Source organism: Dermacentor albipictus, chromosome 8 (assembly GCF_038994185.2).
Source record: "Dermacentor albipictus isolate Rhodes 1998 colony chromosome 8, USDA_Dalb.pri_finalv2, whole genome shotgun sequence".
In the NCBI taxonomy this organism is placed as follows: domain Eukaryota; kingdom Metazoa; phylum Arthropoda; class Arachnida; order Ixodida; family Ixodidae; genus Dermacentor; species Dermacentor albipictus.
The window spans coordinates 62832017-62844444 of NC_091828.1; the positions used below are offsets into that span (position 1 = coordinate 62832017).

The 12428-nt window shown below is 47.5% G+C and overlaps 1 protein-coding gene across 5 annotated transcripts in view; it reads left to right on the plus strand.

Annotated features, from left to right (window-relative positions):
- The window catches only part of LOC135921779 (uncharacterized), a 186836-nt gene that overhangs the window by 70276 nt on the left and 104132 nt on the right, over positions 1–12428 (plus strand). For 2 of the 5 annotated variants that reach the window (XM_070523485.1, XM_070523486.1), the window contains one exon: positions 1584–1821. The exons of the other annotated variants lie outside the window; for them this stretch is intronic. In XM_070523485.1, coding sequence (XP_070379586.1) covers positions 1584–1821 — 238 coding nt within the window. The remainder of the gene's footprint in view (positions 1–1583; positions 1822–12428) is intronic. 5 annotated transcript variants of the gene reach the window in all.

Below are 12428 nucleotides of genomic sequence, written 5' to 3' on the forward strand. Positions count from 1 at the left end.
TCATTGGGTGCTACAAAAGTTTGAAATAATATTGCAAGGATTGATAGCGTTCAAGAAATGGTACTGTTTGCAGATTAGTCTAAAATCGATGGACATGAAGACGTACACGAACGAGTGTTCCCTCCGAATGAATTATTCCACACACTGACTACTGGCGCATACCTCAAATACGTGCAAAATACTGAATTGTAAACAGTCATTCAAAAAGACACATCTCACTTAGCGCATCGTGGTGAAAATCCGTTTTCCGCTAACGCTTGTGGAGCAACGTAAGCTACTACTGAAATACTGCTGCCTATGTGTGCTCTCGCTACTTTTAAAGGTGAAGCATTATCTTGTGACCGTTTGCCAATTTGATATTATCGATCTATCTATCTAGGCACCTACATCTTGGTGCTCTCATCGTAATTTCGTTAACTCGGTATGAGCCAAATTGGCATAATATTACAAGAGGGCATGACGAACACAAATTGTGGGTCCTGACCAAAATGTCGTGAAATGCGTGCCATATAGGTCATGAAACAGCCACCTACGTCTTGGTGCTCATATGTTTGGCGGATCCACTGGGCGTGAGATCTGCCGTTTTTTTTTCGATTTCGTTCGCGCATTTCTGCGCCTTGCATTATGAATGGCACCAATCGCTCTTTTATTACAGCTGATAAATTTACAAAATCAGCAGCGGTTCAACAACAGATATTCCTCTAGCCAATGTATGAACAAAGAATCCCAAAATCGATTGTTGCCTTGGGTAAAACAGGTCTCCTTTTCGAAGCGTTGGTTCCAGTGATATTCCTTGTTCGATCAATGAATATAAAGCAACTAAAGTACCCCTCACCAGGCTGCATTGAAAGTTTTTGTTATTCACAGCAAGGCACAATATGCCGTTTGAGAAGCGTTTGACGCCAAGAATTTCTGAAAGGCATTCATTATAACAGAAGATAAAAGAAAATCATATGTGGCATTGCCATTGTGCCAGAAAGTGAGCCTCAATGTTAACGTAGACGCTCTCTAATTCTGCCTCTGCATGTCACAATACATTTTTCACCATCATATACTGTGGAAAAAAAGATGGCGTCAAGTATATGTGAAGAGCTCTGCCTTCTGCTTTTGTTTGTCTTCCTATCTTTCCTTTTCCTGGAAGCACACTCCTAGTGGTAGTACGACACGTTCTGCATGAATGGCTGACAAGGGTCACGTGCTATAATGAGTGTAGTCGCAGACTCTGCGCCTTTTATACTTGCAATTCTGCGTGTAACCCTGGCTCTCTTGAAGCAACCCTCGCTTGTAAGGAATGGCGCATGGGATTCTCTTTGACCTTTCAGCTGTTTTCCTGCCGTGCATCCAATTGATACTTCTTAAAACACGACGGTCATCTCGTGACCCACATTCCCCCCTTCTGCGTGGCCCAAACCTGGTGAAGGGCTCTTTAAAAGTTCTCGCTAATGCAAGAACAACAGCACAGGTTTTAGCAAAGGTAGCATTGTTTCTTCTCTAGATGTCTGCAGCGTTAGACGTGAGAGAACTTATATAGACGCTCAAGTGAGTTCCCCAAGTCATTTGATGTTCCTTCGTCTTCCTCATAGCCACTGACTACAGGCGACCACAGGCGTACTCTGTGATATGCACCGTCGGCTGTCATGGAAGGTACGCAGTGGAATTCCCACGCGATGGCCTGTGCGACTTCATCTTCCTCGACTCCCTCTACGACGGATGCCCAGACGAGTTCGGGCAACGTAGATCGCCCAGTAGCAGCTGGTGGAGGTTCCAAGCATTAGCGGCCTCAGGCATCAAGACACAGTTTGGAATTTCCATCGATACGCTGTGAGTATACGTTGGCCTTCACTTACAGCGAAGCTGTTAGTAGGAGCTCTGCAACGATTTGCGCGTGGCTGCGGAGGCCACCTACATCGACGTACGGCTGGGTTCCTGGTATCAAATGTAATTAGAAAATAGATTCGCATATGAGCCTGTGCAATTTCTACATCTAAGACAGCGAAACTACGGAACGCTTGCCGCGTTTACGTTGCGAGGCGGCAAGGAGATGGCGCTACCCCTTACAACGCAATACCAAGGCGTCTGATTTCTACAGATTACATTCTAAGCGCAGCTGAAAGCCTGAATCCACGAAGAAAGGGAATGCGTTTCTGCTGACTCCATTGACTGGATCTCATATTGACACGTAAACTCGTTTCTCTATTACGGGTGAGCGCTTTTACCATCCGCGAAATGTGATCCCTCAGCGCAGGACGCGTCTACATGTATCGGAAGTTTCTAGAATGTTATGGATGCTTCTATCCACTGTCCGTTATCGCCGAACCTTGCGTAATCTGATCGCATGTATGCGCGACACGAATAGCGCAGAACTTTGTAGAAATCATGCGGGTCCTAGTGATTACTCTGGAACATTCGATGAATGATCCATAAAAGCCGACGCGCCTTACGCGCTTATAAGATTTTCGACGATTACCGACTGTGTTCGCTGCTGTCGCCGTTCTTTGAGTGTAGCCAGTTTTTGAGAGCACAAGTTCGCCCAATAAAACGCTAGTTCCGTCTTTCCCAGTTTGGCTGCGTTCTTTGCCGTCACTACCTCGTGACATCTGGTCGAGGTGCTTTGCGTTCATGTACCGGACGCCCCACAAAGCCATGACCTGAGCCCGAACGCGGAAGGCATCACCAACGTCAACAAGAACCAGCGCGGTACCCGCAGGCTGCAAGGACTGCCCCCGGAGCACGGACGTTTGCCTGAGACGCGCAGGAAGATTGCCACCAAGTCCAACCCAATGGCAGCCGCAGCGTCCCCGATCGTGCTGCATCAGCCCAGGGAGCCTCCGATGTTCCGCGATTAAACATTCGAGGACCAGGAAATCTGGCTTGAGACTTATGAGAGATTCGCTACATTTAACAGCTGTGACAGCGACAACAAAATGCGATGTGTGTTCTTCGCATTAGAAGACGCTGGCTGGATGTGGTTCGAGAACTGAGAAGCCACCTTAACAACCTGGGACCTGTTCCGAAGCGATTTCCTGTTGACGTTCACAAGCGTCGTACGCTGAGTACGAGCCCAAGCGCTATTAGAATCTCGGGTGCAGCTACCTAACGAGACAACCCCGACCTTCACGGAGCAAATGAGCCGTTAATTCCGCCACGCTGACCCTGAATTGCCCGAGGAGAAGAAAGCCCGCCCACTCATCAGTGGTGTGAAGAGGAACTTTTTGCCGGAATGGTACGAAGCCCACCGTAGACCGTCGACGAGTTTCTTCGCGAAGCTACCAGCAAGACACTCGACATGCGAAACCGGCAATTCGACTTCCGCATGAACTCTACAAACTACACAAAAGTTCAATCACTGGCCACCGATGATCTACGCGAGACTATCAGAATGGTTGTACGGGAGGAGCTGCAGAAGTTCTACCCAAGGTTGCAGTCCCAAGTGGATTGAATCACTGAAATTGTCAAAGAAGAGGTTCAGCATTTGCTTGGAGTCCCTGAAGTGCAACGACAATCACCACAACCTCAGCCGGCAGCAACGACTTACGCCGCCGTCGCCCGCCGTCAAGGTCTTCCTCCGCGACAACGTCAGGGCCATATGATGCCGCAATTCCGTCGTCCACCACCGCCGCCTCCAGCACGCCCACCCGTCGCCCGACGCAGCTACACGAGGAAGACGGACATTGGGCGATCCCCCGACCACCTCCCGCTCCAACGCACCGCGCCCTCGCGAAGGTGAGCCCTCGTGACATCGCCGACTACCTCGCCGCCACTCAGTAGAGCGTTCGACGACCGTCCCTTTCGCCGTCACCAGGCCGCTACCTGTCGCCGCAGCACCGTCCATACACTGGACCAGCACGGGCCCGCTCTGAGAGCCCATATCCGGAAAACTAAAAGCAGCAACCGATAGAGGTGCGGTTGCTGTTCGTCCAGCTGACGAGGAACCTCCGCCGCCGATGAATACGCCGAAAATTCTGTCTTGGCGACATGTCAACGAGAAGCCGCCATCCCGACGTAGTCTAGAAGCAAAGGATACGCCGACGAAAGACGACCTGACGACGCCACGTACCAGCCACAGGTCAACGCGACGCAGCCGTGATCCTATGCTAAGACCTTACTGTAACGCAAGACAAAGAACCACCGACCTCGGCGTGCTTCTCGACAGCCATGCAGTCACCGCCTTAGTAGACACAGGAGCTGATTACTCCGTTATTAGTGGACCCGTTTTTTAAATATGGGGTTTGAGATGCCAAAACCTCTTTTTGATTATGACGCATGCCGTAATGGAGGACTCCGGAAATTTCGACCACCGGGGGTTGTTTAACCTGCACCTAAATATAAGCACACGGGTATTTTCGCATTTCGCCCCCATCAAAATTTGGCCGCCATGGCCGGGATTTGATCCCGTGACCTCTTGCTTAGCAGCCCAACACCCTAGGCACTGAGCAACCACGGTGGGTGAGTGGACCCTCGCCACCCAGTTGAAAGTTAAGACTGCTTGGGAAGGCCCATCAATTGGGAACGCTTGAGGACACCTCATAACGCCGACTCAAATGTGCGAAGCAAGAATTTCCATTCATGACCGGACTTACCCTGCCACCTTCGTTATCCTCCAGCAGTGTTCACGAGACTTCATTGTCGGTATGGACTTCCTGAACCAGCACGGCGCAATCATCGACCTGAAGTCGATGTCAATAACGCTGTCGGAAGATCAAGCAATACCGCCAGACAGCTCTCGTAGTCACCACGCCTTGAGGGTGCTTGAAGATCAAATGAGCATCCCGCCACGCTCCAGCATTGTTATTTCGGTCGGCACCGAAACACCCGCTGACGTAGAAGGCGTCATCGAAGGTGACGGATGTCTACGGCTCGACCACGAAATTTGCGTCGCAAGAGGAATCGCTCGGCTCCACGGAGGAAACACGAAAGTGTTTCTGAAACCCGCCGTAGTTGCTCAGTGGCTATGATGTTGGGCTACTGAGCACGAGGTCGCGGGATCGAATCCCGGCCACGGCGGCCGCATTTCGATGGGGGCAAAATGCGAAAACACCCGTGTACTTAGATTTAGGTGAACGTTAAAGAACCCCAGGTGGTCCAAATTTCCGGTGTCCTCCACTACGCCATGCCTCATAATCAGAAAGTGGCTTGGCACGTAAAACCCCATAATTTAAAGAAAAAAGCCGGCTTTCAACTGAACACCACGAAGTGACAATTCAGGCGCCGTCAGATTAGTGTTGACGCATCTGGTGTCCAACCATATCCGGGAAAAGTTCGCGCCGTACGCAATTTCCCTGTGCCACGTTCTGCTTGTGACGTGCGCTGCTTCGTCGGCCTGTGTTCTTATTTTCGCTGTTTGGTCGGCCTTTGCCCTTTCGAAGACTGATCTTCTAAGGAAGAACGTGCAATTCTCATGGGGGCCGGGGCAGGCTCCCGCGTTCGCCGCTCTCATCGGGTTTCCGACCACCCCTCCATACTTGCCCACTTTGATCCACCTGTACCAACCGAAGTTCAGACTGACGCAAGCGGCCACGGCATCGGCGCTGTTCTCGCACAACAGCAGAATGGTGCCGAGTGCATGATAGCTTACGCCAGCCGCCTGCTCTCACCCGCCGAGAGAAATTACTCCATCACCGAGCAGAAGTGCTTGGCTTTAGTTTGGGCTGTCGCCAAGTTCCGGCCATATTTGTTCGGCCGCAAGTTTTCAGTCGTTACAGACCACCACGCCCTTTGCTGGATGTCTTCTCTCCGCGACCCGACAGGACGGCATGGTCGGAGGGTTTGCGGCTCCAGGGAGTTTCATTTGTTGTCATCTATAAATCTGGACATGTGCACAAGGACGCTCGCTGACTGCCTCTCGCGTCACCCAGTGGATCACCCTGATCCTGTTGCGCATGATCCGGTGACCTGAATGATGGCTTTGACTGACATGACCGACATGCGTGCAGAAGAACAACGCGACCCATCCTTACAGTCCATCATCGCCGGAGTGCAAACTGGCAGCAGCGACGACACGAGCTGCATGTTCGTGCTGCACGACGGCGTCCTCTACCACAGCATTACAAACCCTAACTTTCCCGAGTTGCCCTTTGTCCTTCCTCATCATCTGCTATCCGTCGTTCACGATCACCTTCACGATTCACCGATGGCGGGACACCTTGGAGTTTTGCGTACATATGACCGCGTACAACGCCGGTTCTTCTGGGCGGGTCTCTACCGCTTTTTGCATCGTTATGTCGCATCTTGCGAATAGTGTCAGCCCCATAAGAAACCTCCCCTGCCACCTGTCGACCGACTCCATCGAATTGAAGTTCCCTCTCAACCATTCTTTCGTGTAGGCCTTGGCCTTCTTGGCCCTTTTCCGACGACGAATAGAGCGAATAAGTTGATTGCCATCGCTACTGACTACGCGACACGCTATCCGATAACAAAGGCGTTGCCGACTAGTTCAGCAACTGAAGTCGTCGATTTGCTCCTTCACGACGTCACTCTCAAGCACGGAGCACCTAGATAGATACTTAGAGACCGCGACCCCGTCTTCTTGTCTCAAGTTGTGGACGACCTCCTCCTGCTCCTGTGTCACTGCGCACAAGCTGTCCACCACCTACCACCCACGGTATTGCGGAACGTCTCAGCCAAACACTCACACAGATGCTGTCAGTGTACGTTTCCAACGATCACCGTGACTGGGACGCCAGGCTGGCCTGCGTGAAATTCGCGTGCAACTCCTCCCGACATGACACCGCAGAATATTCACCCTCTTATCTTTTGTATGGTGGCGACCCCACATTGATCTTAGACACCATCCTACCTTCTGTGCCCTGCGTTGCCACTGAGTACGCCCGCGAATTCATCGATCGCGCTAACATGCCGCGTCAAGTCACCCGATCCCGTTTATTAGCCTCGCAGCATCTGTAAACAGAGCGTTACGACCGGTGCCATCTCGATGTTCAGTTCAGCCCAGGTGCTTAAGTGCTGGTTTCGTCATCAGATTTTTGGGTCGGCCTCTCCCAGAAGCTTCTCTCTCGCTACACAGGGCCTCATGAAGTCCTACGTCAAGTTAACGACGTCAATTATAAAATCGCGCTGTTGCAGTTCGATCCACTCTCATGTCCACCGCCTCTTGACGTCGAGCACGTTTCGCAGCAGAAGCCATACTTCGCTCGCAGTTCTACGCCTACCATGCGCCGAGACGGCGCTTCCCCACCCGGAGTTCCTGTTACGGAAGGATGAACGATGACAGGAAGAAAATCGCGAGACGCTGGCTGCTGCGTGTTGTTGGTGGTCAGCAATCCTAACTCCTCAGGCTCATATTGTAAATATATTGTAAATACAGTCTTCTATATTCCCAAAACCCTCTTAACAGCAATAACAGGATACTAGCGAACGTCAACCCATTTTCACACCGGCACATCTGTTATGAAAGGTTAAAGAAACAGGAACTTATGAGCCATTGGGAAGGAGATGATTTCTATGCAGTAAAGCTGGAACTACTGAATATGTTGTCACTTTATTTCATAATTCAATTATTTTGAGATATACTACAGAGAAAATTAAAGATGGACTTACTACTAAATCATAATGGCATTTGTTTTTTTCTGCGCCTAAAGGTTATCTTCAACAGATCGGTGGAAGATATCTTTGTTTACTCGGGCTGCATGCACCTTTGGGTTTTCTTTAGGAATATAGACACTGTGATACTAGAAGTGGGTCTGTGCATCAATACATCCTGGATATGGCTGGGAAATTATATGATGTGTATAAGAGAGTTTTTCGCGATTAAGATGATATTTCATTGTTCATTATATAACACGTAAAACGAGCGTGATCACAAATACCTATTCTGGGGCTCTATAACGGAAAACTATTTCAATCTTTTCATTTCACTCTCTTGACGTCAAATTTACGTAACCGCCGCCGACGCGAGAAACGAGCCGTGACCCGCAGTGTTGTCTGAACACTCCAATCAAACGCACTCCTCGTTTATAGGAGATCAGCTTTGTTTCATTTCAAAACGCATAACATTGCTTGCATTGAGTTGTTTTTTTTGTATAGGTTGCTGACAGGAGGTGAGCAGTGAGCTCAGGTGGCGAGGGTTTTTATAGGACCGAGTCAGCGCAGGGAAAATAATTACCGAATGAGGAGGGTGGTACCTGCGTCTTCGATTGGTCCGCTTCCCCTTTCTGCGCTTGCGATGGCAGGAAGACAATCGCGGCGGAGTGCAACGGGAGGTTAAGAATGCCGCTAAAAGGGATCTTCAGCAAACAAAAGTAGACATGGTGATGTCCTTTACCTAAGGAAAGGGTTCCATACCGTTATAATGCCGCAAGAAAGTTTCATGATACGGAAATAAATTTGTGCTATCCGGCAGGTGCGCGTAGCCAGTGCCGGAGCGATTGGAAGGCAGCCATCTTCTATTCATTGCCGAATGGGGCAGTCTCCTACTATTGAAGAAGAAAATCAGTCTTCCTCGCCATGTTAATGGATCTTTTACTCGTATACATCACATTAGCGCGGTGAGTTTTACCTATTTTTTCACGTCGCGTAACAGACAGCTGATGTGGGCGCTGTCCGAAAGGCTTTGACCAGTGGCAGAGGGCTGATGGCAAAAAGGCGCCTTATTAGAAATAAGTATTTTTTAGCTTGGTCTAATCAAGCTTAATATGTGTGGCACGTCATATCAGACGGGCAGCTAATGCGGTTTTCGTGGCCTCCCGTTACAGACACAAGATGGGGGGGTGGCCTGAAGATTTTTTTACCAATCGTGGAGGATTGACTGCAGAATCGTAATAGAAAAGTTTGAAAAAGTTTCACGTTATAGCGCTCTAGGTTCCTATCGAACCTGGAAAGTCAAGCCCGCGGGGTGATGGTCTCACTTTCCAGTTTTTGTACTAGGCATCCTGTATTCTAACCTTGCTATCAAACTGCTTCACTGAAGTTTATTTATTTATTTCTAGCACAGTGCTTTGACGAAATGGTCAATTACAAAGTCACGAAGCCGTTTGAAGCAAGAAACACGTAGTTTAGGTAAATCCATCTGATGATTCGCATGGTAGCTGAGCCCCTCCGTTTGGAGCTACAGATGACACTAGGACAAGAGTCATCTTAAGTATTTATTGTGTTAACCTCTATCGTTTGGTCCTTGGGCGGAAACGTGTCAGCACATGTCACCTTCTTGGCAAAATATCGCCTTGTAGGCTTGTCCGCTGACAAGTCGGCGGAGCTAAACGTGGAGAAGTTTGTGTAGTGACAGAAATTGATCTGCGTATGGAGTCAAGTACGCGAGAACCCAGCTGCTGCGCTCACCAGGCCGGCGTTCATCGCGTGTTGTTTGTTTCCGCGGTTCTTGGGGCGCGCGGACACTATGCAAGCTTGGTTAGTAAGTCAATGTGACCACGATTTAAAGAAACCATGAGCCTTAGTTGTGTGTTATCATCTAATATATTCTATCGCTCTCAATGTTGCACGTTTCAGTCAAGATTAGCTGCGACATTTCTAGCGTTACGTTATCGTTAATGTATAATAAAAATAACGTTGGTCCTAGTAATGATCCCTGTGGTACGCCATATTTTACAAATTTTAAGTCCGAATTTACGCCATTTATGCATGTGAATTGAGCTCTCGAAGTTAAGTAGCTTTTTATCAAAGACCAAGCTTTACCCCGTATTCCATACAATGGCAATTTCTTTAAGAGCACATTGTGTTGGACACAGTCAAAAGCTTTTCTAAAATCCAGAAATATTCCCAGGGAAACTATTTTCTTTTCGATGTTGTCTAGTATGTGCTCCTTTATTTCAAGAAGGGCACTTTCAGACGACTTGTTTTTTCTAAACCCGAATTGTTCGCTTACTATTATATTGTTTGCCGTCAGAAAGCCAGAAAGTCTTTTATGTATTATGTTCTCCGCTATCTTTGCGAAGATAGGAAGCACTGATATTGGTCTGTAATTGTTCTTGTCTTTAACGGAACCACCTTTATGTATTACGACAACACGGGCTAGCTTCATTGCGTCTGGGAACACTGCGGTTGAAAGAATAAGGTTGAGAATGTGCATAAGCGGGATGCTTACCATCGGCGCGACAGCTTGCAGTGGTCTAGCTTTAATATCGTCAGCTCCAGCGGCACAATCGTTTTTCAAAGCCAATATGATATCAGTTATCTCATATTGATCAGTGGGTGACATAAATATAGTATTTTGACAATGTGTTTTCACAAAATGTTCACAAGGCATTTTGGCGCGGTCATCTGGCGAAGCACCCACATTAATAAAATGTTCGTTAAACAAGTTTGCGACCTCAATGTCACTCATGGACTCACTTTCATACAAAACACGTTTTGGCGAACTTGTCTTTCCTATAATATCCCGGATCGCTTTCCATACAAGACGAGAATTTCCCACAATTTCAGAAAATTTTTTCATGTAGAATTCTCGTTTTGCTTTTTTGATATCAGCACTTAATTTGTTCCTCACTTTCTTAAATATTTGAAGATCACCTTCACATCTCGTGTCTAAAAACTTCTGGAAAAGTCTCTGCCTTTGTTTAATTCTGGTGTATAATTCATGTGATATCCAAGGTTTTCTTGTTTTTTTGTGTTTTTTAGGGGCTTTTAGCGGAAAGGAGGCATTGTAGGCAGAAGTAAAACACTTCAGAAAAACATTATAAGCAACATTTGGATCGTTTTCTTTTATGACACTATCCCATTTCTGTTGTTCCATGAGTTCTTTAAACCTTAACATGTTTTGTTCCGAGTAGTCTCTAACCAGTGTTTCTTTTACTAATGTACGCTTTTGTTTCGATGGTATTAGACAATAAATTGGTAAATGATCGGTAAGGTCACAAGTGATTACACCTGACTTCACTTCATCAGGGCAAAAGCTTGTAATGCACAGGTCTAATATTGTTTCAGTACTTGAGGTGACACGGGTAGGCTCGTTAATTACATTTGTACAACCATATGATTCGAAAAGTTCTCTGAAATGCAAGAAGGTAGCATTATTTTCAGAAGCATCTATATTAAAGTCGCCGACAAAAACACATTCACGGTTGATTTCAATACTGCGCACAAATACTTCTTCTGCAAACTGCATAAATTCGCTTATACAACCAGATGGCGGGCGGTACGCGACAGCAAGAATTATGTTAAAGCAGTGAATAAAAACACATTCTAAATTTTCGTTCACAATATTATAATTTGGTGGAATTTGGTACGGCAGATCCGAACGGACATACAGGGCAACGCCACCTCCACGCTTCAATGAACGACAGGCTGACACACAGTCATATCCAGGTAGTAAAAAACAGTCATCCGGTGTGAACCATGTCTCACTAAAGCAAATGAAATCGAATTCATGGTTTAGGCTCGATAAAAATAAGGTAACCTCATCAAATTTATTTCGCAAGCTTTGGCAGTTCAAATGAAATATTGAAAGATTTTGCTCATCCTTCAGCTGCACAGTATGATACGCGATATTTGACATGAATGGTGTGGCGCTTTCATGCAAGTATAGCAGAGGACTATGCTATCATTTCAGGTTTGCAAGATCGTCCTTATCACGGACAACAACTGCACGTGCGCCGGTCTTTTTTCTTACAAGTACTTTTCCATTCGTGTGCCAAACGAACGCGTAGCCAGATTCCTTCGCCCAGCATTTTGCACTTGCCAGAAGAGTACGAGAGAAACGAGTCAGATTTTCACAGATAAACATGTTGGTATTAGCGTCTCGTAACGCCTTCCTTTTTTCCAGCCAAGCGTCGCGAATTTCTGGTTTTGATAAGCTAACAATTATGCCCCGTGTTTTACCCGGCTTAGCAGGAATCCTGTGAATGGCTGTTATGTCACTCGAACACAGTGGCGTAAGCTCCAGTGTCGTACCTATGTCGTTAACCTTCTTCATCAAGTCTTCGTCATCAGACTCCGCGATGCCGTGAAATTCAATGTTCAGACGACGACTGCGCCACTCTAGATTATGTATATCCAGATTGAGCTGTGCAATTTCCCTGGCCCCTTCCCCCTTCTCGAGCTGTTCAACTCGCTTCGTAACTTCCTTGGTTAACTTTTCTTGGGCAAGAAGGCGTGTCTGAAAGTCGTCAAACTTATCAGAGAGTAGTTGGACGGATGATTCGAGAGGCTCAAACTTGAGCTTGAGCTCAAGACAGCTCAAGATCTGCTGTCTGTTGTCGCCGAACCTTATGTTATCTGATGTCATCGTGTGACGCGAATGGTGTAGAACTTTGTGGAAGGCACGCGGGTCCCAACGATTAGTCTGGAACATTTGATGACTGCTGTACAAAAGCCGACGCGCTGGACCCGCTGATCAGATTTTCGACGATCGCCGACTGTGTTCGCCGCTATCGTTGTGCTATAAGTGTAGCCTGTTTTGTGGGCACAGGTTCGCCCAATAAAAGTTAGTTTTGTTGTTCACAGTATTGCTACTGTGTTAT